General features: G+C 36.4%; 1 protein-coding gene and 1 pseudogene across 5 annotated transcripts in view; one reads left to right on the top strand and one right to left on the bottom strand.

The window, feature by feature from the left end:
• The window catches only part of C2H1orf146 (chromosome 2 C1orf146 homolog), a 60,072-nt gene that overhangs the window by 11,699 nt on the left and 21,742 nt on the right, over nt 1-26,631 (top strand). For 3 of the 5 annotated variants that reach the window (XM_037815796.1, XM_037815801.1, XM_037815807.1), the window contains one exon: nt 8,878-8,989. In XM_037815796.1, the coding sequence (XP_037671724.1) occupies nt 8,921-8,989 (69 nt within the window). In that variant the 5' untranslated portion in view covers nt 8,878-8,920. Of the gene's footprint in view, nt 1-6,924; nt 7,076-8,877; nt 8,990-26,631 lie in introns of those variants that run through there. The other 2 variants (XM_037815792.1, XM_037815817.1) reach the window with 2 other exon arrangements.
• On the bottom strand, nt 20,362-20,910 carry LOC119527037 (annotated as a pseudogene).

Here is a 26,631-nt window from a genome sequence, read left to right as displayed (position 1 = left end):
GAGGCTCAGAAGATTTAATTTTGATGAAGTCCCATTTATCTATTTTTACTTTTATTGCCTGTGCTTTGGGTGTAAAGCCTAAGAAACCATTGCCTAACACAAGGTCCTGGAGATGCTTCTCTGTTTTTTCTTCTAGGAGTTTGATAGTTTTGGCTCTTATATTTAGATCTTTGATCCATTTTGAGTTTATAAGGTGTGAGGTAGAATTCCTCCTCCTCTTTTTTTCTTTGCAAATGGAGATTCAGTTTTCCCAGCATAATTTGTTGAAGAAACTATTTTTTCCCAATTGAGTGGTGTGCCAGTTTGAATGTATTATGTCCCCCAGAAAAAGCCATATTCTTTGATGCAATCTTGTGGGGCAGACATAGTAGTGGGGATTAAGTTGGAACGTTTGAATTAGGTTGTTTGCATGGAGATGCGCCCCACCCAACTGTAGATGATAACTGATGGGATATTTCCATGGAGGCGTGGCCCCACCCATTCAGGGTGGGCCTTGATCAGTGGAGCCATATAAACATGCTGACTCAAAGAGAAGGAACTGAGTGCAGCTGTGAGTGATGTTTTGAAGAGGAGCAAGCTTGCTAGAGAGGAATGTCCTGGGAGAAAGCCATTTTGAAACCAGAAGTTTGGAGCAGACGCCAGCCACGTGCCTTCCCAGCTAACAGAGGTTTTCCAGACGCCATTGGCCATCCTCCAGTGAAGGTACCTGATTACTGATATGTTACCTTGGACACTTTATGGCCTTAAGACTGTAACTGTGTAGCCAAATAAACCCCCTTTTTATAAAAGCCAATCCATCTCCGGTGTTTTGCATTCCACAGCATTAGCAAACTAGAACAAGTGGTCTTTGCACTCTTCTCAAGAATCAGTTGGCCTTAATGTGAGGGTTGATTTCTGAGCTCTCAATTCGATTCCATTGGTCTGTGTCTCTTTTTGTGCCAGTAGCATACTGTTTTAGAGTACTGTGACTGTGTAATAAGTTTTAATATTGGGAAGTATTGGTCCTCCAACTTCTTTCTTCTTCCTCAAAATGGCTTTTGCTATTCGGGTTCCTTACCCTTCCATATAAATTTGATGATTGACTTTTCCATTTCTGCAGAGAAGGGTATGGGAATTTTGATTGGGATTGTATTGAATCTATAAATCACTTTGGATAGGATTGAAATGTCAACAATGTTTAGTCTTCCAATCCATGAGCATGAAATGTCCTTATGTTTATTTAGGTCTTCTTTGACTTCTTTTAGCAATGTTTTGTAGTTTTCTGTATACATTGTTGGTTAACTTTATTCCTAGCTATTTGATTACTTCAGTTACTATTGTAAATGGATTGTTTTTCTTGATTTTCTCCTTGGATAGCCTGTTACCACAGTATAGAAACACTACTGATTTTTTGCATGTTGATCTTGACTCTTGCTACATTGCTGAACTCGTTTTTTAGCTCTAGTTGCCTTGTCATAGATTTTTCAGGACTTGGTAATTGCAGGATCATGTCATCTGCAAATAGTGCGAGTTTTACTTCTTCCTTTCCTATTTGAATGCCCTTTTTTCTTTTTGTTGCCTAATTGCTCTAGCTAGAACTTTTAGCACAATGTTGAATAATAGTGGTGACAGGGTCATCCTTGTCTCGTTCCTAATCTTAGAGGGAAGGCTTTTAGTCTCTCACCATTGAGTACTATGCTGTCTGTGGGTTTTTCATATATGCCCTTTATCATATTGAGGAAGATTCCTTCTATTCCTAATGTTCTGAGTGTTTTTATCAAGAGGTTTGATGGATTTTGCCAGATGCCTTTTCTGCATCAATGGAAATGTAGATCATGTGTTTTTTTCATGATCATGTGTTTTTTTACTTTCATTCTCTTAAAGTGGTCTATTACATTAATTTTCATATGTTGAATGACCCTTGAATACCACTGATAAATCTCTTGATCATAGTATATAATTCTTTTAAAGTGCTCTTTGATTCGGTTTTCTAGTATGTTGTTGAGTATTTTGGCATCTGTATTCATAAGAGATATTGGTCTGTGATTTTCTTTTCTTATGGTTTCTTTATCTGGCTTTGGTATTATGGTGATGTTGGCCTCATAGAATGAATTGCAGAGAATTCCCTCCTCTTTAATTTTTTGGAAGAGTTTGAACAGAATCTGAATTAAGTCTTCTTGGAATGTTTGGTAAAATTCCAGTGAAGCCATCTGGTCCTGGCATTTTTTTTGTTGAGAGCTTCTTGATTCAATCTGGTTCAATCTCTTTACTAGTAATTGGTTTGTTGAGGTCTTCTTTTTATTCTTGGGCCAGTGTAGGTATTTGGGTGTTTCTAAGAATTTGTCCATTTTATCTAGGTTATCTAATTCATTTGCATGTGGTTGTTCATTGTGTCCTCTTATAGTCCTTTTATTTTAATGGGTTTGGTAGTAATGTCTCTTTTTTTCATTTCTGTTTTTTGTTATTTGTATCCTCTTTTTTTTTTTTTTCTTTGCCCATCTAGCTGAAGATTTGTCAATTGTATTGATCCTTTAAAAGAACTAAATTTTGGTTTTGTTTATTTTATGTATTTTTTGTTCTCCATTTCATTTATCTCTGCCCCAGTCTTTGTTATTGCCTTTCTTCTGCTCATCTTGTGTTTAGTTTACTCTTCTCATTCTTTCAGTTTTGAGGTGAGGTCTCTGATTTGAATTCTTTCTTTTTTAAAAGTAAACATTTAGAGCTATAAATTTGCCTCTCAGCACTTCCTTTGCTGCATCCCATAATTTTTGGTATGTTGTATTTTCATTTTCATTCACTTCAAGATATTTCTAATTTTCCTTGTGATTTCTCCAATTGGTTGTTCAAGTGTGTGTCATTTAATTTCCACTTATTTGTGAATTTTCATTCTCTCCCTCTGTTATTGATTTCTAGCTTCATTCCATTGTGGTTGGAGAAGATAGTGTGATTTCAGTATTTTTGAATTTATTGAGACTTGTTATTGACCTAACATATGGTCTGTGCTGGAGAATGGAATGGTCCATGTGCCCTTGAGAAGAAAGTGCATTTTGTTGTTGTTGGGTGAAGTGTTCTATATGTGTGTCAGGTCTAGTTAGTTTAGAGTTTCATTCAAGTCTTGTTATTTCCTTATTGATCTTCTGACTAGATGTTCTTTCCATTATTGAAAGTGGTGAATTAATGTTTCTTACTATTAATGTAGAGCTGTCAATTTCTCTTTTCAAATCTGTCAGTATTTGCTTCGTATATTTTGGGCCTTTGCTGTTAGGTGAATGTATATTTATAATTGTTACATCTTTTTGTTTAATTGTTCCCTTTGTCAGTGTGACCATCTTGGTCCCTTATTATGTTTTTGATGTGATGTCTATTTTATCTGATGTCAGTATAGCTAGCTACCCCAGCTCTCTTTTGGTTACTACTTGCATGGGTTAATTTTTTCATCTTTTCACTTTCAGCCTACTTGCATCTTTGAATTTAAGGTAAGTTTCTTGAAGATGGCATATAGTTAAGTCAAGGTTTTTTTAAATCATGTTTTTTATTGTTGTTTTTTTTTAAGTTATGCTTTTTAATCTATTCTGCCAATCTCTACCTTTTGACTGGAGAGTTTAATCCATTTACATTTAAAGTCATTGCTGATAATGCAGGACTTTCATCTACCATTGTGCTATTTACCTTTTGTAAGTTTTATACATTTTTTTGTCCCTCAGTTCTTCCATTAATGCCTATAGTTAATTTGATTTTTTGTGTTATACCAAACTGAATGCTCTTTTCATTCCGACTATATTTTTCATATATTTTTCTGTTACCATGGGGTTAAAATTTAACAGTCTAAATATATAGGAGTCATATTTGGTTTGATAATAACTTGACTTCAGTAGCATACATGTATACTTTTCCTATAATCCTCTATCCCCTCGCCTTTTTTTTTGTTCTTGTTACCACTTTTACCTTTGTACATTTTATGTCCAAAAACACAGATTTTTCATTACTTTTTATGCATGTGCTTTTAACACTGTAGGAATAAGAAGTGGAGTTACATACCAAACAATGCAATATAATAATACTGTAATTATAAATGTACCCAAATGGTTACCTTTACTGGAGGTCTGTATTTCTTTATGCCGCTTTGAACCATGGTCTAGTCCTTTCCTTTCATTCTGAAGAACTCCCTTTGGCATTGCTTGTTGGACAGGTCTAGTGGTGATGTACTTCCACAGCTTTTCTTTATCTGAGAATGTCTTAATCACTCCCTCATTTTTGAAAGAAAGTCTCACTGGATATAAAGTTCTTGGTTGGCAGTTGCGTTCTTTCAGCACTTTAAATATTTCAACCCACTGTTTTCTTGCCTCATTGAGAAATCAGCACTCAATTTAATTGGGACTCTCCTGTACATAACATGTTGCTTTTCTCTTTCAGCTCTCAGAACTCTCTCTTTGTCCTTTGCATTCAATAGTATGATCAAAATATTGTGGGGTGTATTTTTCTTCATATTTATCCTGTATAGTGTTCTTTGGGCTTCTTTGATATGCATATTTGTGCATTTTGCCAATTTTGGGACGTTCTCTGTCATTATTTCTTTGAATAGTCCTTCTGCCCTTTTCTCTCTTTCTTCTCCTTCTGGGAGTCCCATAATACATATATTGGTGTACTTTATGGTATCTCAGAGGCGTCTTAGGCTATTTTTGCTTTGTATAGTTCTTTTTTTCTTTCTGCTCCTCAGTCTGACTCATTTAAATTGTCTTGTGTTTGAGTTCACTAATTCTTTCTTCTCCTAGCTCCAATCTGCTGTTGAAACCCTCCTGGGAATTTTTCATTTCAGTTATTGTGGTCTTTAACTCAAGTATTTCTATTTGGTTCCTTTTAAAAATTTCTGTCTCTTTTGTAAGATTCTCATATTGCTCATTCATTGTTTTCTTGGTATACTTTAGTTCTTTTTCTGTATCTTCCCTCATCTCCTTGAGCATTTTTCAAATCATTTCTGAAAGTCTTTGTTTGGTATGTCCACATTCTGGTCTTCTTCATTGGTGTTTTCTGTATTTTTATCCTCTTCCTTTGGATGGACCATCATTTCCTGTTTCTTTGTCTTGTACTCTTGTTGCACACTGTACATTTTAATACTTTAAAATATTAACTCTTGGATTTATTCCCTAAGATGTCTGTTTTTTTATTTTGTAACCAGTTGGTGATAAGACAGAGATTTCCTTGAGCCTCAGTCCTCCTATCAGGAAGGTCTACCCTAGGTGAGTGCCGTGTGTACTTCTTTCCTATCTTCCCTGGGCCTATGTCTTGTCCTGGGCCTGTGCTTGTTAGCTGTTTTGGAGTTCCCTGTTTACAAGGAATTTGAATGCCCTCTCTATTTCCCAGGAAGCAGATCTCGACCTCCCTGGTGTTTAAAGCAGGAAAGTCTTTACCCTAGGCTGTCCACCTCTATAGTTTCTTACACTCTTTTCATTGTCTTAAACCTCTTTTGCCTTGAGGGCAAATTCTGGGAGTAGGGGACATGCTGAAGAGGAGTTTCCTTGAGTCAGTTTTTCCCAACTGAAATAGGGTTAGGGACCTTCCAAGGGGGTGCCTACTGGCTCCAAACTGCCCTGGGGAAGGGATCAGGAAGGGCCCCAGGAGCTTCTTCCATGGCTTCCCAAAGCTGAGCTTTCTTGACCTGGCCAACAAATGGAGCCCTTCAACTCCTCCCCCACAGCCCTAAGGAAGCTCAGCATCTTTAAGTCTCCTCCACTGCCTCCACCTTTTACTGGGGCAGGTTGGAACAATGGACCCTGAGCCCCAGTGACCTGAAGTCACTAATCAAAAGCCATGATCATTGATCACCTGTGCTGATCACTGGTGTTGGGTATGAGGATTTTTTGTCTCTCTCTGGCACCAATAAGCTACACCAGGGGCTCAACCCCACTGTTACCTGCTGCAAGAGTTGGGGATGAGTGCTGGTAATTGCCACATGGAGATATCAATTTACTAGTCTTTACTGTAGTTTCCTCCTGCTCTTCCCTGGATGCTGTACAGTGTTCTCCTGCTCTGTGGAGTTTCAAAATAGTTGGTTCAAACAGTTACTGCCTGTTTAGTTTAATAGATTTTCTGGTGGAAGGACTGAATCCTGAATTTCCCTACTCTGCAGTCTTCCCACAATACTCTTCCAAGGTTAATTCTTTAATCACTTCGAACTCAGCACTGAGCCCTTGAATAAATAAATGAGTACTATTGATAACATTTGTCAACTAAAACCATGTGAAATTATTTGCTTTTTAAAAATATAACTATTTTGAAATGGTTTCGAGTTTACAGAAAAGTTGCAAAGATAGTAGAGTTCCCATATACCTCTCACACAGTGTGATGGTTTGAATTTTAACTGAATACGTAGCCATTATTATACAGTGTTCTGTGACTTCTTCCATTCAACATTTTCTTTCTAAGATTTTTCTAAGTTGCTGTGTAGAACTGTAGCTTAATCATTTTCACATCTATGTTATATTCCAATGAATGACTATGCCACACTTTATGTATTTATCTGTGGATGGACATCTAGATTTTTTCAAATTTTTGCTTATTATGAATAATTTGATATGAGTATTCTTGTACACATGTTCTGGAATACATGTTGAAGAATTCATCTAATGTAAGAGTTCTTAATTTAGGAATCTGTGGACTCCCAATGGGACAATGATTAGAAACTAGGGGGTCTGTTAACTTGGATGGGGAAAAAAATTGCATCTTATTTTCACTAATGTCTAACTGAAATTCAGCATCTCCTTAAATTATCGTTGTAAGCAACAAGTCACAGTAATATTAGTAATGCCTGTGTTCTAGTTTGCTAATGCTGCCATTATGCAAAATACCAGAAGTGGATTGACTTTTATAAGTTTATTTGGTTATAAATTACAGTCTGAAGGCCATGAAAATGTCCAAATGAAGGCATCAGCACAAGTATACCTTCACTGAAGGAAGGCCATTGGCATCTGGAAAAACTCTGTTAGCTAGGAAGGCATGTGGCTGGTCTGCGCTGATCCCAGGTTGTGTTCCAGCTCAACTCTCAGCTCCTGTACATTCTTCAAAGTGTGTCTCTTGGTTGCAGTACCTCCTTCTATATGTGAGTACTTTTATAGGACTCCAGTGATTCAAGTAAGACCCACCCTGAAGGGTCGGGTAACACCTCCATGGAAATTATCCAATCAAAGGTCTCACCCACAGTTGAGTCACATCTTCATGGAAACCCTCAAAGAATTCCAGTCAAATTAACAGTAATACGTCTGCCCATGCAAGATTGTATCAAAGAACATGTCATTTTGGGGGACATAATGCATCTAAACTGGTGCAACCTGTCAAACTTCCATCCACTGAAATCATAAATAATTTCATTTTTCACTATAGTTGATGCCATAATATTGTTTATGGTAAGTACTATTTTGAAATTATAGTAATTTTCATATTACTGTTAATGTGTTAAGAAGCACATACATTACTATATCAGAGTTTTTCATATTTAGAAAATTATGGTTTAATATATTTAATATATTTTGTCTCCTTGCAATCCTATGTTTTTTATTTTATGCATTTAAGAGCATTATTCTGAGAAGGGTTCCATAGGTTTCACTAGAGTGCCAAAAGTAATGGCACAAATTGGTTAAATTCTGTTGCCCTAGAACAGGGTTCAGCAAACTGGCCTACTGGCCAGTTCCAGCATCCATCTTGTGTTTGTATGGCGAGTAAGTTAAGAATAAATCTTGCATCAATTGGTGGTTTTACATTTAAAAAGACGAATAGCCTTTTTTGAAGGGTTGCTTGAAGTTCAGGACACTGGGAGCAACATCAATAAGCTGATTGAAAACCTAGGCAAATACAGGTTTCTGAAAAACTTTGTTCCCTGCTTTAAAGTCTTGAATGGTTCTCAGTTGCTTCTGAGAAGTTTAATTTCATTACCATGTAAAGCCCGTTTCAGTCTAACTCTTTTTTAACTCTTATCTCTTGTAATTTTTTTATCTCCTACCCCAGACAAATAGATCTTAAACTTTAGCACCCTGAACTTCTTGAAACTTGCATATCACACCATTGTCTTTTATACCTGGTTGCCAGTGTGCAGTGCTTTCTTTTCTGCCCAGAATGTTCTTCTTTCTCTTAGCCCAGTGGTTCTCAACATGTCATCCCCAAACCAGCATCAGAAGCTCACCCGGGAAATTGTTAGAAATGCAAATGTTTGGCCCCATCCCTGGAACATATTTTAAAGGATGTTTTTTATAGCAAATAGCTTTGGAATTTAGAGAATGTGTTTCCCTCCAGAGCAGAGGTCAGATTTGTTTTGATGTCCAGTATAATAAAGGGCAAAGGTTGGGCAGGTTTGCTTATAGCCCATTATAAAAGATTGGGGTTTCCTAAACTCAGAGTTCCTTTCCTATTATACAACCCACTGTGTATGCTGATGTCACCTGGCCTTAATCTTATCACCCCGTGGGAATTGGGCTTGGAGAATTGGCTCAAGAAAATGATGATACTCTGGCTGTTCTACTATTGCTATGAGTAAAAAGCTGTCCTTTGTCTCTGAGCTAGCTGTTTCGTATCTTCTGTCTGCATCCATGAAACTGTAGCAGTTAACTTTTTGGTTTGCAAGTAGGATAAAAACTCAGACTCTTTACAGTTCTTCACACAAGTAAGTCTTCTTTAAGTTAGTGCTCTGAAGTGGGAACTATTGACAGGCCCTATTTTGTTTCTTTTAATAATTGTTAATAGGAAGCATAGTGTTGAATAAGCTTAATGATGATAAAACATACTTTTGTTGCACCAAATTTTGACTTTTAGATATTTAAAATGTTTCCATTACCCCATTTAAAATTTTATCTTTAATTTATTCATTCATTAAACATTTCTGTCTGTTCTTTTTGCTCTTAATTTTCTCAGATTGTGGCACCATTAGAAGCTGGGTTGATCCAAAGACAGGCAGATGGCTGAAAGTGGTGGAAAAGAAAAAATAAAATGGACAACTACAGTTATTATTAGCTCATCGCTTAAGGTAAAGCAGCATTTGGGCCATTGATTTTTAATTAAAAAAATTAAAAGCAATTTTCATATAGAACAGTACTTAAAAAGATCTTTCCCTCATTTATCCAAAATCATGGGAAGCAGGAAATGCATAAGTTAAATGGATTTTAAGGATAAATTATAAATGCCACTGTATCCATTTTCAACATCCTAAATTTTTGAAGGTTGGAAAATTTCAGTTATTTTTTTTTTCTTTATGCCTTTTCCAGTAGAGATGTTAAAAGATTCCAGAAACATATGAAAATATGTTTTACTTAAGGGTTTTTAAGACAGAAACAACGGAAATGGATCTGCCTAGCTTTAGCAGTACTGGGGAGAGGCTATTTCCCTAAACTTTGGTGGGGTAGGGAATGGGAAATTGAATGCCTAAGGGTAGTTGGTCAGTCCACATCTACTTTCAACTCTGCAGCTTACAGACTTCTTCATTGTCTTTATTTTTATCTTATGGACCCTTATCTGGTGTGAAAGGACAGGAAATGACTGTTCCATGGTAAGGATTAGAGAGACAAGAGTAAAACTTAAAATTAAGACTTTTTGTCAACCATATCCTCTCACTGCTGCATTTTGCCCTGTTGGCTTCAGCATCCTAGGTCTGTAATACACACCAGTTTAAGTCCACCTTTGTCTCTCTGGAATTTTTCATGCTTCTTTTTGTTAGTTTCCTGGAATCCATGTTTCTCTATTGCTTCTATAGCTTTCCCAGGCTTATTTTTTAAGAGGGAGCCAGGAACCATCTCATCTTTTATTCCATTTATTCTGTTTACCTATCTCGTTTTGTACTTTCTACTTGTCCCACCTTCTCTATGTTTCCTTTTTTTTTCTCCTTTCTTGCCTCCTTTTGTATAAAATAGTCATTTTTTCTCATTCCATTATTTTTCTGTACTAGTTTTGGAAGTTATATGCTCAGGTTGTATTTTTTAATAGTCACTCTAGAAATTTTAACATATATACTTAGCTCCGTATAATCCAATGTAAATAAATATCATTATCCTCTTAAACAACAGAAAGATCCTGGAACATTTTAATTCTGATCACCTCTTTCAATGTTATATTCTGTTATCACATATTTTAGTTCTATTTTTTAACTCCATAAAGTATTATTCTTTTCTAAAGTTAGCATTTGTTTAGATTTACCAAAGTCTTTACTACTTTCTTTGCCCTTCTTCCCTTACTGTGGCTCACACCTTCCATTTTCAATCACTTTCTTTCTCCCTGAAGAATATAATTTAGAAATTACTTTAACGAGGGTCTTCTAGAGGCAAAATTTCTTAGCTATTGGTAGTATCAAAATGTTTTTATCATGCCCTTTTACAGTCAGTTCCTTTGCAGCCCCTCATCTCAGACAAGCACAGATCCACTTTTTATCACTGTGGATTAGTTTTGTCTGTTCTAAAACTTCATATAAATGGAATTATACAGCTTATACTCTTTTTGTATCTGGCTTCTTTTATTGAACATAATGCTTTTGAGGTTCAACTGCACCATTGCATGTAAATGGTAATTTGTTCCTTTTTACTGCTGAGTAGTATTTTGCTGCATGAATATATCCCAATTTATTTATCCATTTACCAGTGGATGGAAATTTGGGTTGTTTCTATTTTGGGGCTATTACAAAAAAGTTGCTCTGAACGTTCATGTACAAGCTCTGTGTAGACATATGCTTTCATTTCTCTTGTGAATTCCTGGGAATGTAATCTCTGGGTCATATGGCGTGTATATGTTTATCTTGATAAGAAAATGCAAAACTGTTTTCCACAGTGTTTGTAACATTTTATACTCCCATTAGCAAAGTCTTAGAGTTCCAGTTGCTTCAAATTGAAAGATATTTTTACTAGATTTACAACTGTTTTCTCTCTTCAAAGATCTCATTTCACTGGATTCTGGCTTCCATTGTTTCTGTTGATCAGACAGAGTCAGTTTAATTGTCACTTTCTTGAAGATTATCATGTCTTTACTCTTTGGCTCCTTTTAAAATTTTGGCATTCTACAGTTTTTAGGTGTTGATTTCTTTTGAGGCTTTATGAATCTGAATTGGTGTCATTTATCAGCTTTGGAAGATTCCCAACCATCATCTACTTTAATATTGCTTTTATCCTATTTTCTCTCTCCTTCCACTCTGAATTCCTATTAGATGTGTTGTTTGACCTTCTCACTCTATCCTCCATGCATTTGGTATGTCTTTGTTTGGGCTGCAATCTAGGTAATTTCATCAGTTTTATCTTCCATGTCAGTTAGTCTATATTTACTCCTTTTAATCTCATCCATTGAGTTTTTTTTTTTTTTTTAACTTCTTTATTTTGAAATACCTTGAAATTTACAGGACAGTTACAAAATGATTCAAACCTCATACAGAGAATTCCAGCATATACTCAGATCTACGAGTTTTAACTTTTTGCCACATTTGCCATATTATTCTATCTATCCACCTATCTGTCTGTCTGCCTATCTATTTATCAATCCATTTTTGAACACTTGAGTGTAAGTTGTTTACATCATGCTCCTTGAAGAAGGATATTTACTTAAGTAACACTTTAAGTGCATTTATCAAGTTCAAACAATTTAACATTGATATAAACTTACAAGTCTATATTCCAATTTTTTCATGTCCCAGTAATGTCCCTTTGAGTCTTTTCTCCTCCCTTATTAGATCCTGTCCAGGATCACATATTACATTTAATTGTCATTGTCTCTTTAGTTACTCACCCTTTTCTTTTTTTTCTTTATAAATTGTGGGAATATATATACAACATAATCTTTCCCAACTCAGCCACTCCCAAACAACACCATTCAGTGGGATAAATCACATTTATAATCTTGTGGTTCCTTTACCATCTTCCATTACTAAAATTTTCCCATATCCCCAAACAGAAACCCTCTACTCATTATCCATTAACTCCCCCATTCCCCTGGCCTCCACCCATAGCAATCTGTACTCTAATTTCTGTTTATAACATTCTCATTTGCTTTGATACCAATTTAACTGCAGTAGTATACACAGACTATGCTCCAGTATCGCTACATCCTCCCATCTTTATGTAGTTCTTGTCTCATTTATACATCATGGGTCAGAACCACTGATTTCTGATTATGTTTTATGCATTTGTCTTTTAACTCCTGTTGGAAGTAAAAAGTGGAGTTATAAACCAAAAATACAGTAGTACTGTCATTTATATTTATATGTATATTTATATTTTCTGACAGCTATATCCCTTATATTTTATTTCATGCCATTTTTGTATGATCAGAATCCGAAACAATGTTTCTGGTTTTAATGAGAGTGGCTCCAGTGTTTTATTATGTATAATATTAGCTGTTGCTATAAAATCATATTCATTATGCTCATATTCATTTAAGCTTAACCTATGAAGTTTTTCATCTTAATCAGAAATGGATGTATTGTTTTTGAAATGCATTGTTCTCTGCTCCTGCACACATACACACTCCCATGTATTATATTGCCATAAACATAGAGGAGTGTTAAACCAAACAAATCTTTTGGAGAGTGCCTATATTCACTGTATGTCTATCTACAAACAATTGGAATGGACCTAAAATGTTCAGAAAATGTTTGATATATGAATTAATAAAAGAAGTCTATATCAGTACTAAGTGCATAAAAACAGTGAATCATTTTGAATAGAAATTGTGGTAGAAACAGTTCTCAAATTTATTATTTTACTACCTATGAACATGGCCTTGGTTAGAAAGATCATAAGTAGCACAGAAAGTATATTGTGGTCTTATTGGAATAGAAAATGCTATCCTAGAATGGTGCTATTTTCATGAATAAATCAGGGTGCAAGAAGATAACTTGCATATACTGTCCCAAATATTTTTAAAGTAAGGGTAACAACAACAAGGGGGCATATCTGTAACAGAAAATCCCATTCAAACTGGCCTAAACCGTAACTGGATATGCTGATTCAAACAACTGAAACCTCCAGTGGTGGCAATGGCGCCAGGCCTGGCCTGATCCGGCCTCCAGCTCACACTTCAAGCAGTGCTCCGCTGTCCTCTGGGTACTGGTTCCATCACCAAGTTGGCCTCTCCCAAGTCAGCCAACTGACTGAAGGCTCAGGAGTTTTTGCTCTATAGTTTGAAGAAAAGGAGTTCTTTCTCTTTCTGGAGTATGTGGTGTGCAGATGGAATGACTAGATCTGTTGCAGTCAGTTGGCCAATACGGGAAAAACCAGCCTGAAGACAAAGTCAACACCTGGAGGGTAACAGCAGACCACTAAGAATGAGGGTCAGAGGCCTGATCAATCCAAGCCTGAAGACACTGCCACCTCTGGAGGCCCCAGTTACCTGAGTCAACATCTTCTCCCCATGGCTTATGCCAGCCCAAATGGGTCCTTCCATTACCAATATTCAAATGTATTTTTTGTTGTTGTTATCTGTTGAGAAGACCCTAAATAACTAACCCTTGCGTTTCTTTATTAAACTGGTTGGTCATTGTAGAGTTTTCTTTCATAATCTCTTGAAATTTGGTTTGATAATATTTTATTTTTGCATTGTCATTTACTAAAGATTGGTTTGTGGCTTTAGTTTTTGTGCTGTTTTTATAGGAAGTAGGGAGATTTTCTTTTTCTTTCCTTTTATCCCTTCTATGCCTATGTACAGTTTATATAGTATAGAGTTTATTTGTACTTCAAGGTATACAGGAACTTCCGTATTAAGTTGTCTGAGTTGGTAATCTTTTAAGAAATGTAGAAAAATAGTTGCTTTTATGGTTTTCCCTCTGTTGGGTTTTGCACTTTGTTGTTAGTCTATTTTTAGAAAATTATATTTAAAAAAAAATTTATCCATTTCATAGAGGTTGTTAAATTTGTTAGGCTGAACATATGAAATTGCCATTTTATATGTCAAAAATTTCAGTTGTATCAGTTGTTAAATGCCCTTTCTCATATCTGTTTTTATGTTTCTTTTCTTAGGAGTAGATTTGCTAGACAGAGTTTTGCAGAATATTAATAGATATTGCAAATGCAGAGAGTTGTACTCTATTGATTTTCTTTGGAATGAGGATGTAAAGAAAGTTAAGCAAGTTTCTTTACTGAACTACTCTTCAGAATCTTTAATATACCTAAATGTATTGTAAATCCCCATAAGAAGATGATAGTATTCAGTGTTTCCCAATGTTATTTGAATAAGGGACATCTTTTAATATCTCATGGGACTAATATTCCATGAAACATACCTTGGAAAATTTAGTCTTAGCTTCTTGACTAATTTGAAGAAACAACTCTTGAACTTGCATATTTTTTCCTCAATTAAATAATTTCTAATATCATTATTTTCTTCTATTATTTTGTTATAATTCTTTGAGATAGCTTCCCTTGCCTACAATATATGGTTCAAATGCATTTTCATGGCATACATAGATCTTCGTGATCTGAGGATCTGAGTTATTCCTCATCCCATCCCCAAATTAACTGACTCATGTACAACTTACACACTCACTATATAGGAATCATACTTTCAGGTCTGAGTGCCTTTGTATATCTTATTTTTCCTGTCTATGCTCTCTTCACATTTGTCTTCTTGCTTCACTTTCCTGCTTGATACTGATTTCCTCTTTAAAAATTTGACTCATTTTATGAAGCTTTCCTGACTTTTTCAAATCTGCTACATACTTTTTTAGAGTTTCTGGTTCTTTGCCAAAGTTCTCAACCTTATTTTTCATCTCCTTGAATGTGGTAAGCATGTCTGTTTCACGGTTTTTACTTAATAACTTGATATGGATGAGCTGCAGGATCTATTTCAGTTGTCTGTTATCTCTGACAGTTTTCTTTTATGTAATCTTGTCTCTTTGTGTGCCTATTTTTTTATTGTGTATTGTATTTATATTTGAAAACTTAGTTGTAGAAATAATTTGCAGCCTAGAGTAGTGTTATTTTTCCTCTAGAGAAGCCTTAATTCTGCAAGAGAATTAAACTCCTGTTGCCATAAGTAGAGTTGCTGGATAAAATACAGGACAGCCAGTTAAATTTGAATTTCAGATAAACAACAAATAATTTTTTGGTTTAATATCCCAAATATGTTCCAGATGTTGCATGGGACACACTTAAATTAAAAATTATTTATCTGAAATTCATATTTAACTGGACTTCCTATATTTTTTATTTGCTAAGTATGGCAAACCTTAGCCATAAGGTATCTGTTGTATGTAATGAATTAACTTATCTTCTAATCTGTAATAGTACTAGTTATGGGAGAATTGAGATATACTCACTTAAGTCATTTTCTTTGTTCTGTAGTTCAAATGAGGAGCTCTGATTAAGAAGGGTTGCTCCAGGGAGTGCTTCTGCAAGGTGCTTGGGAGCACTAGTAATTCAATATCACTTTAATACAATTTTAGGGAATGAAGTGGTTTGAAGCTGGGCTGTAGTCCCTTTGAGAGCTGTTCTAATTTTGTCCAAAGCTCTGTTCAACTTCACATCTGCTTCTTCCTGAATTGACAGATGTCCTCAGGGGGAAAATGGCCTAAATTCTGGGCTCATATCTTTGAATTTCTGTGTATATTTTGGCCTTGTAATTTTTTTTTTTTTTTTTTTTTGCTATCTTGCTAGCTCTCTAATGCATTCAAGCAGATTTTTTAAAACTTGTCTAGCTTTTCTAGTTGTCTTTGTCAGGAGGATTGTCTGAGTTACTTAGTCTGCCATTGCTGGAAGCAATGTAAAATTTTAAACCAGCAGAAGAAAGCACACAGAAAGAGTCATAGTTGAATTCTAGGTCAGAATCTGACTGTGTGGAGCAAAATATTCTTTTTTTAGGAAGGAAAGAAAGCATATCTTTTACACATAATTCCAGTTTATGTGCTTAATTGTGTACACATTCTAAAGCAAAAATATAAAATAAAATTGAATCAACCTAAGGGCTTTATCTGCTATTGATACTAACAGGCTTGAATTTAACTAATCAGAACACTACTAACTAACCACTAGATTTCAGAGTCTTGGGTAATATGTCCTAATTGCTTGAATAGAATATGAAATGAGGTGATTTTTAAAATGTTTTACAATTAAAACAAAAGTTCTGTAGCTCTCTTCATACATGTTTTCTGACTCACCTAAGGCTTAAAACATTTTAAATGTATACTAAAGAGATCATAATATAAAAAAATGGATTGAAGAATTAGCTGTTTCTTGTCTTCTGTCAGTGGCACTTAATAGTTCTGTCAACTAAGAAACACACCACCACTCACCTTCAACAGTTACACATTAATGCATTTCAGAATCCATTTCCAATGTTTTTTTTTTTTTTTATCGTGAACTTTAACATATATACAGAACAGTGATAACTTTCAAAGTACTTTTTCACAAGTGGTTACAGAGCGGATTTCAAAGAATGTCATGGGTCACTGTTCCTCAACTTCAGCCATTTCCATTATTGTAAAATTTAACATACATACAGAAAGGTGTCATCTCTTGATGTACAGCTAAACAAGCACTCATAGGTAATTTCAAAAATTGTTATGAGTTACAGATTCACAGTTTCAGTTCTTTCCTTATTATGCAGTACAGGTATATACAGAAAGGTGAAGACCTTCAAGACACAATTCAGCAAACGTCTGTAGAGCAAACCCCAAAGGATGCTATAGGCTGCAGTTCCACCATGTCATTTACCTCCTTCCAGCCATTCCAACACCCCAGCATCCAAAAAATATATATATATATAATTATATAAAGTTTCGGTATTCGTGGACCTTTGTTAAATCTTATCTTGTTTGTTGCTACCCTTTCCTCTCACTTAATCTCTTTCTCCATTTTCAGGGGTGTCTAGGCAGTGAGCATCCTAACTTGTTCATATAGAAAGGGGGTGTCAACAGTATGTGGAAGGGGGCTGCATCTGATAGTTGATATTAAAGAGGCTGTTGCCTCTGAGTTTTAGGACTTGTCTGGTATAGGAACACTCTAGTGGATTTAAGTTTCTGACAGATAGAAATTAGTGCATCTTTTATAGAATCTCAGGTAGTGACCTAGGTATTTGGGGACTACTTTTGGTAAGGGCATGCCATATTGTGGAAATTTGGATGTGTAGCTGGAGCTTGCATAAGAGAAACCTCCAGGACAGCCTCGACTTTATTTGGGATCTCTCAGCCACGGTGACTTCAGCTTGTTACCTCTTTTTTCCCCCTTTTGGTCAAGTAGGCATTTTCAATCCCTTGCTGCCAGGGCAAGGCTCTTTCCTGGGAATCATGTTGCACATCACCAGGGAGATTCATTCACTTGGGAGTCATGTCCCTCGTGGGTGGGTGGGTGGAGTTAATGAATTTATTTGCCGAATTGGGCTTAGAGAGCAAAAGGCCACATTTGAGCAACAAAAGAGGTTCCCTGGAGGTGCTTCTTAGGCATAAGTGTAAGAGGGCTCAGCCTCCTATTTTAACCCTAAATTTCACAAGAGCAAGCCTCAAGTTGAGGGCCTGATTTAAGTAGTGGGTTCCTGATTTCACTAAATATATATTCTATCCCAAGATAAACGCCAGTTTCTTACGTTATGTTCACTTAGTTGTACAATCATCATCACTCTCAACTTTAAACAATTATTGTAACATAAAACATCCCAGAGCTCTTATCAGCTGCTAATTATTCATCCCTAGAATTAATGTAGCGTTGGTAAGATATTCCTATTAAATATGGTCAATAATACATAATGGGTAGTTTTTCTATACCACTCTGTGGTTAACCCTCTGCACCAGTGCCATACCTTATTAGTGTATCATACTAATGCTTATTTAGGTTTGTGGTACTACTCTGTGTGTTACATGCCTTTAAACAACCGTTTACAAACATGTTCGCTTTCAGTGCGTTACTGATATTTACAATCCCATTAACGAGCCATAGTCATACCTGACAATTCCCAAACCATTAAGATCATCCTCATTATCATATCTGTACATATTGGATTATCATTCCCCTTTCACTAGCTTCTGTCTATTTCTAGGTCCCCTGTATTCTACACTATAAGACACTTATTTTACAGTTTTCACAGGGTTCACATTAGTGGTAATATACAATATCTCTCCTTTTCTGTCATGCTTATTCCATTCAGCATTATGTCTTCAAGGTTCATGCATGTTGTCATATGTTTCAAGACCTCGTTCCTTCTTACTGCTATGTAGTAATCCATCGTGTGTATATATCACATTTTGTTTAACCACTCATCTGTTGAAGGACACTTGGATTGTTTCCATCTCTTGGCAGTTGTGAACAATGCTGCTATGAACATTGGTGTGCAAACATCTGTGCATGTCACTGCTTTCAGATCTTCTGGGTATATACTGAGAATTGAAATTGTATCATAGGGTAACTCGATATCTAGTTTTTTGAGGAACCACCAAACTGTCTTCCAGAGTAGCTGTACCATTATACAGTCCCACCAGCAATGAGTAAGAGTTCCAATTCCAATTTCTACAGCATTTTGTAGTTTCCTGTTTGTTTAATGGCAGCCATTCTAATTGGTGCGAGATGATATCTCATGTGATCTTGATTTGCATCTCCCTAATAGCTAGTGAAGAGGAACATTTTTTCATGTGTTTTTTAGCCATTTGTATTTCCTCTTCAGAGAAATTTCTTGTATCTTTTGCTCATTTTATAATTGGGCTGTTTGTACTACTGTCATTGAGTTGTAGGATTTCTTTATATATGCAAGATATCAGTCTTTTGTCAGATACATGGTTTCCAAATGTTTTCTCCCATTGAGTTGGCTGCCTCTTTACCTTTTTGTCAAATTCCTTTGAGGTGCAGATTCTTTTGGTTTTGAGGGGTTCCCATTTATCTATTTTTTCCTTTGTTGCTTATGCTTTGGGTGTAAGGTCTAAGAAGTGACCTCCTAATACTAGGTCTTGAAGATATTTCCCTACATTATCTTCTAGGAGTTTTATGGTACTCTGTCTCATATTGAGGTCTTTGATCCACTTTGAGTCAATTTTTGTATAGGATGTGAGGTAGGGGTCCTCTTTCATTCTTTTGGATATGGATATCCAGTTCTCCAAACCCCATTTGTTGAAGAGACTGTTATGTCCCAGTTCAGTGGATTTGGGGGCCTTATCAAAAATCAGTTTCTGTAGATTTGGGGATCTATTTCTGAATTCTCAATTTGATTCCATTGATCAGTATGTCTATCTTTGTGCCAGTACCATGCTGTTTTGACTATTGTGGCTTTATATTAAGATTCGAAGTCAGGAAATGTAAGTCCCCCACTTTATTTTTCTTTTTCAGAAGGTTTTTTAGCAATTCAAGGTATCTTTACCTTCCAAATAGATTTGATAACTAGCTTTTCCAAGTATGCAAAGTAGATTGTTGGAATTTTGATGAGAGTTGCATTGAATCTGTAGATCAATTTGGGTAGGATTGACTTCTTAATGATATTTAGCCTCCCTGTCTTTGAATATGAATATCTTTCCATCTCTTTAGGTCCCCTTTTATTTCTTTTAGTAACATTATGTAGTATTCTGTGTAGTGGTCTTTTACATCCTTGGTTAAGTTTGTTCCTAGGTACTTGATTTTTTTAGTTGCTATTAAGAATGAATTCTTTTTCTTGAGGGTCTCTTCAGTTAGGTCTTTTGTAGTGTATCGGAACATTACTGACCTATGTGCATTAATCTTGTATCCCGTATCATCGATTTCTTAGGGTTTTCCAAATAAAAGATCATATCATCTGAAAATAATGACAGTTTAACTTATTCCTTTCCAATTTGGATATCTTTTATTTTTTTAACTTGCCAGATTGCTCTGGCCAGAACTTCTAGCAAAATGTTGAATAATAATGGTAACAGCAGGCATCCTTGTCTGATTCCTGATCTTAGAGGGAAGGCTTTCAGTCTCTCACCATTGAGTACTATGCCTGCAGTGGGTTTTTTCATATGTGATCTTTATCATATTGAGGGGGTTTCCTTGAATTCCTACCATTTGAAGGGTTTTTATTTAAAAAAAAAAAGATGCTGAATTTTGTCAAATGATTTCTCAGCATCTATTGAGATGATCATTTTTTTTTTTTGTCTTCAGCCTTAAGTTTTATTTTAAGAGATCATTTCCATTTTTTTTCTGTAATAAACTTAACAGGTATCTACCTATTTGGTCAGATTTATTTATCCTTTAGCAGTTTAAGCATTAAATGATGACAGTCTTTACTTGAAATCCTTGATAGTGTTGTAGTCATTATATATGAGATTGTTTAGCTTTCTCATGGAGAAAAAAAAAGCCCAGGAATAAACCTTTATACTATCTACCTGCTATTTTTGCAACACAATTTTAATACAGAGGTTTTACTGATACTTGGACAATTTCTAGGATGTGGGCAGGGAAATATCAACAAGAGTCATTGAAGTGTGGCCTGTCTTCTAAGTCAAGAGCTAATATCTTTGATCCATTGTTCAATCCATTTCAATATCTGATTTATATTATTCTCTAGCTCTTCAGAATTATTACTGGGCAACTGATGCACTATTTCTTCTCTGTAAGATGCCATGGCTTCTTCATAAAGACCTGGAAAATTTTCACATTGAATATTATCTTGTAGTTTTTTCTCACTATAACCTCTTGTTTCAAGTCTTTTATACAATACACAATTCTCTGTTCTCAGCACAAAAACTATATAAAACCAGCGTTCAGGAAAGAAATCACAACCATGGTAATCAACAATAACTCCTCCTTCTTTCATCTGGTTTTCTAACTTATCAACTACTCTATATCTTCATCTAAAATGGAACAATCATACTCTTCATCATAACCATCATATAGTTGCCCTTCTTTAGCTAAATCACTCACATTAATGTATTTAAGTCCTGATCTTGATGCAAGTTCTTTGCCTGTTGCAGTTTTTCCAACTTCTGGTGTACCTCCGCAGCCCAGCTGCTGACCATTGGTTACTTGGCCTTCTGTAACATGGTTCCATTGTAGGGTCCGGGGCAGGGTTACGGTTCCAAGATGGTCATTTGATTTTTGCCTTTTGATTTGTTAATGTGTTGTTTTACATTGATTGATTTTCTTATGTTGAACCACCCTTGTATGCCTTTAATGAACCTGTCTTGCTCATGATTTTTTTAATGTGTCTTTGGATTCAGTTTGCAAGTATTTTGTTGAGAATTTTTGCATCTATATTCATTAGGCAGATTGGCTTGTAGTTTTCCTTTATTGTAGCATTTTTATCTGGTTTTGGTATTAGATGTTGGCTTCATAAAATGAGTTGGGTAGTGTTCCATATTCTTCAATTTTTGGAAAGAGTTTTAAGTAGGATTGTGTCAGTTCTTTTGGGAAAGTTTGGTAGAATTCCCCTGCAAAGCCATCTGGCCTTGGGCTTTTATTTGTAGGAAGTTTTTTGATGACTGACTGAATCTCTTTGCTTCTGATCGGTTTCTATTTCTTCTCTGGTCAGTCTAGTTTGTTCATCTGTTTCCAGGAAATTATACATTTCCTCTAAATTATCTAGTTTGTTGGCATACTGTTATGATTTTTTAAATTTCTTCAAGATCTGCAATAATGTTGCCTCTCTCATTTATTATTTCTTTTCTTCTACTTGCTTCAGGATTAGTTTACTGATCATTTTCTAGCTACTTCAGTTGTTCCATTAGTTCTTTGATTTTTGCTCTTTCTTCCTTTTTAATGTATGCATTTAGAGCTATAAATTTCCCCCTCAATACCACCTTCACTGCATCTTCTAAATTTTGATATGTTGTGTTCTCATGTTCATTCATCTCTACATATTTAGCAATTTCTTTTGCAATTTCATCTTTGACCCACTGATTGTTTAGGAGTGTGTTGTTTAACCTCCAGATATTTGTGAAAGTTCCAGGTCTTTGATGGTTATTGACTTCTAGTTGCATTCTTTTATGGTTGGAGAATGTACTTTGAGTAATTTCAGTCTTTTTAAATTTATGGAGTCTTGTTTTATGCCCCAGCATATGATCTATCTTGGAGAAAGTTCCGTGAGCACTAGAGAAGAATGTATATCCTGGTAATTTGGGATGTAATGCTCTTTATGTGTCTGTTAAGTCTAATTCGTTTACCACACTGTTTAGATTCTCAATTTCTTTATTGGTCCTCCTTCCGGTTGATCTATCTATAGGAGAGAGTGATGTATTGAATTCTCCCACAGTTATTGTGGAAATATCTGTTGCTTCCTTCAGTTTTGCCAATGTTTGCCTCATGTACTTAGCAGCACCTTGATTGGGTGCATAAACATTTATGGTTGTTATTTCTTCTTGGTGAATTGCCCCTTTTATTACTTTATAGTATCCTTCCTTGTCTCTTATGACATCCTTGCATTTAAAATCTATTTTATTTGAAATTACTGTTGCTACCCTTGCTTTCTTTTGCCTGTAGCTTGCGTGGAATATTTTTTTCCATCCTTTCACTTTCAGTTTTTTTGTGTCACTGTGTCTGAGATGAGTGTCTTATAAACAACATATTCATGTACATTTTTAATCCATTCTACCAATCTATATCTTTTGATTGGGGAGTTTAATCCATTCACATTCCATGTTATTACTGTGAAGGCAGTTCTTGAATCAGCCATCTTATCCTTTGGTTTTTAATTGTCAGTTGTATTTTCCCCTCTTCTCTCTTTATTTCCTTTAAGGTACCCTTATTAAAACTCTTCAGCTCTGTGCCCTTCTACAGATCTTTCTCCCTGTCTTTTTTTCTCAGCTGGTAGAGCTCCCTTTAGTATTTCTTGTAGGGCAGGTCTCTTGTTAACAAATTCTCTCAGTATTTGTTTGCCTGTGAAAAGTTTAAGCTCTCCCTCAGTTTTGAAGGAGAGCTTTTATGGATAAAGAATTCTTTGCTATCAGTTTTTCTCTTTCAGAATTTTGAATGTTATACCACTACCTTCTTGCGTCCATGGTGCCTGCTGAGTAGTCAGTACTTACTCTTATGTTGTTTTCCTTGTATGTGGTGAATTCTTTCTTGCTGCTTTCAGAACTTTCTCCTTCTCTTCAGCATTTCACAGTCTGATCAGAATATGTCTTGGATTGGGTTTATTTTGATTTATTCTATTTGGTGTTCATTTGGCATCTTTGATTTGCATATTTATCTCATTTAGAAGGGTTGGGAAATTTTTTCCAACAATCTCTTCAAATACTCTTCCTAGCCCTTTATTCTTCTCTTCTCCTTCTAGAACACCAGTGATTTTTATATTTGTGCACTTCATGTTGTCCATCATTTCCTTGAGATCCATTTCAAAATTTTTTTATTTTTTTCATCATTTGTTCTTTGGTGCTTTCACTTTCCATCACCTGATCTTCAAGTTCACTAACTCGTTCCTCTGCTTCTTCAAATCTGGTGTTATGTGTCTCAAGAATATTTTTAATTTGATAAACAGTATCTTTTATTTCTGTAAGAGCCACTATTTTTTAAATTTACTCTTGCAAATTCTTCCTTAGACTCTTCTAGGGTTTTTTTTATGTCCTTTATATCCTGAGCCATGATATTAGTGTTTGTGTATACTTCTTTGATTAATTGCCTCAAGTTCTGTGTCTCTTCTGGCGTTTTAAATTTGGATGTTTGGCTTATACATATCTTCTGGTTTCTTCATATGCTTTATAAATTTCTATTGTTTTTGGCCTCTTGGCAATTGCTTATCTTGATAGGGTTCTTTTAGGATATGCAGGCTTATTTGAACTTTTGTCTGTAATTTAACAGAGCTACAGCTTGGTGGAGTGCACTTTCCCCGAGCTACCAGCAGATGGCAATCCTGAGCCACCTTTTACCCTCAAGCCATTTCTCCCCAATTTTGTCTATGCACCGAGTAGGGGGTACAAACCATGTGGAGGTCCAGTCAGTGCACCCATTTTCTGTGTGCACTGGGCACCATCAGCCCTGTGGGTGGGAGATGTTCCCTGTGCAGTTTGGCAGGGAGTCTGCTCCATGACACAGTGGTCTGGCCATTCCCAGGGCTGCAGAGCTGCACATTTCACCTTCCAGCTGAAATGCCCACAGTACCTCTCAGCCAGGTGCCCATAAGTCCCTGGGATTGGGGGAGGGCTCCTGGCATTTCTGTGGGTCACCCCTGCCTCTGTGCTCTGCATACCATGGGCTTCTGTTGAGGAAGAGTGGATGCCATCACAAGCCCACCGAATCCCAAATTCCCTCAAGGAAGCTTCTGGCCATGGTGCTGTGAAGGGTTGTCTCCCAGCTAGCTGCAAAGTTGGCTGCACAGGTCGTGGAAAGCTACACCCTTCCACAATCATCTGCCTTCTCCAATGGCCAGTCCCTGGCATGGGGGTTCTTGGTGGCAGGTCTGTGAAGGGTTATCACCCACACCAGGTACTGAGGAGGGTGTCCGGGATGTGGAAGGCTCCTCCTCTCTGCATTGTCAGCTGGCTCAAGCTGCCCATTCTCCAGCGGTGTTCTGGGCCAAATGCTCACCTGTCTCTAAACGCAGCCTCTTGGCTTCTCCAAGTACACACTCACTATTGGTGTAGAAGTCCCTGATCAGCCGGTGGAACCCTGGAACTGCTGTTCCAGAGCACTTTTTTTCCTTTATCTAGTGTTTTTCTCAAAGGAGAATTTTGTTGTTTCTCTCCTAATCTGCTATCTTGTAGCAATCCAAGGCTTTTTAAAAATTAATTAATTAATTAAAAGCATGTTTATTTTGAAATACTTTCAAGCTTACAAGACAGTTACAAAAAATAATGCAAACCCCATACAAAAGAACTCCAACACACCGCTATTCTCCCAGATACCCAGGTTCACCAATTTTAACTTTCTGCCACATTTGCCATATCTTTCTATCTATCCCTCAGTCTATCAATCCATTTTCTGAACACCGGAGTGTAGGTTGAATACATCATGCTCTTTGATCATTTGATACTGCCATGTACAAGGATATTTATTTATGTAACCACCTTAACTGCAGTTACCAATTCAAACCATTTAACAGTGATATAAAAATTATAGTCTATATTCCAGTGTTTTCATATGTCTCAATAATGCTCTTTTGAGTCTTTTCTCTTCCCTATTAGATCCTGTCCAAGATTCCATATTGCTTTTAATTGTCATTGTGTCTTTAGTTGCTCTTTCTTTTTTCTTTTTAATTGTGGGGACATATATTCAACATAAAATTTACCATCTGGATCACCCTCAAGAATACCATACCATAGGAGCTAAGATGGCGGCATAGAGAGGAGTGGAAGACTGTTAGTGCCCCCCAGAATAATTCATAAATGACCAAAAAACTAGTAAATAACCTGAAATAACTGCGGGGAGACAAACATGACTGACCACTCATCATCCACCAACCCGAATTGGGAGGAATGCCTGAGATCGCAACATAAAATCTGTAAGTAAAAACTGCGGACCTGCGCTGAGAGCCGAGAGCTGAGAGCCTCTCCCTCATGGAAGCCACGCAGTGCTAGAGAACAGTACTCTCCAAACAAGCCCCAGCTGGGGTTTTAACATTAATTGCTCAATACAAATAGCGAATCCCCAACAAGCAGACAGAGGCTTTTGGTGACAACTGACCTTGGGATATTCGGGGGACATATCTGTCTCAGGACGGGGAGCCCAGAGGATCGGGTGCTATCTCTGGCCGATGGGTGAATCTTAGTGATTTTCTGTCCGTTTCTCTCTCTGTGGAGAAAACCTCATCTGTTTTCAGCCCGCAGCACTTTGCAGTAAAGAAAGCCTCAGCCATATTAAAATCAAAACACTTTGATCAGCAGAGTCAGAGAAACAAAGAACTTATTGATATGCAGTGACCTCTCTGGAGGGGGCATAGCTTCCCAAGAAGAAAGGGAGGGGCCCAGCTCTACTGCCTGCCTTACCGGAACCAGACCCCAAAGCCTGGGGGAGGAGAGCCACAGGCCACACCCTCTTACACCAGCCGGTGACAGGCTGATAGGTGCACCTGCTGGGCAGAAAAGCACAGGTATGTCAGCCCTCTAAGAAAAACCATCAGGGAAACCGGATACTGAATATTTCCTCCTCCTGTGACCTGAGCATGTTCTTTTCTGGAAAAACCTGATTAGGGTGGCCTGGGAGGTCAGATGCCTAGACAACAGAAAACTACAACCTACACTAAGAAAAATGAAGTTATGGCCCAGTCAAAAGGACAAACATACACTTCAACTGAAATACAGGAATTTAAACAACTAATGCTAAATCAATTCAAAAAGTTTAGAGAAGATTTTGCAAAAGAGATAGAGACTATAAAGAAAACACTGGGCATACATAAGGCAGAAATTGAAAGTTCATAAAAACAACTAGTAGAATCTATGGAAATAAAGACACAACACAAGAGATGAAAGACACAATGGAAACATACAACAGCAGATCTCAAAAGGCAGAAGAAGACACTCAGGAACTGGAGAACAAAACACCTGAAAGCCTACATGCAAAGGAGCAGGTGGAGAAAAGAATGAAAAAATATGAGCAACGTCTCTGGGAACTTAAGGATGAAAGAAAGTACAGGAATGTACATATCATTGGTGTCCCAGAAGGAGAAGAGAAGGGAAAAGGGGCAGAAGCAATAATAGAGGAAATAATCAATGAAAATTTCCCATCTCTTATGAAAGACATAAAATTACAGATCCAAGAAGTGCAGCATACTCCAAACAGAATAGATCTGAATAGACCTACACCAAGACACTTAATAATCAGATTATCAAATGTTAAAGAC

This window comes from Choloepus didactylus, chromosome 2 (assembly GCF_015220235.1).
Source record: "Choloepus didactylus isolate mChoDid1 chromosome 2, mChoDid1.pri, whole genome shotgun sequence".
Classification (NCBI taxonomy): Eukaryota; Metazoa; Chordata; class Mammalia; order Pilosa; family Megalonychidae; genus Choloepus; species Choloepus didactylus.
Note: the sequence above shows the minus strand (reverse complement) of the source record. Positions and strands in the feature narration are given on the sequence as shown.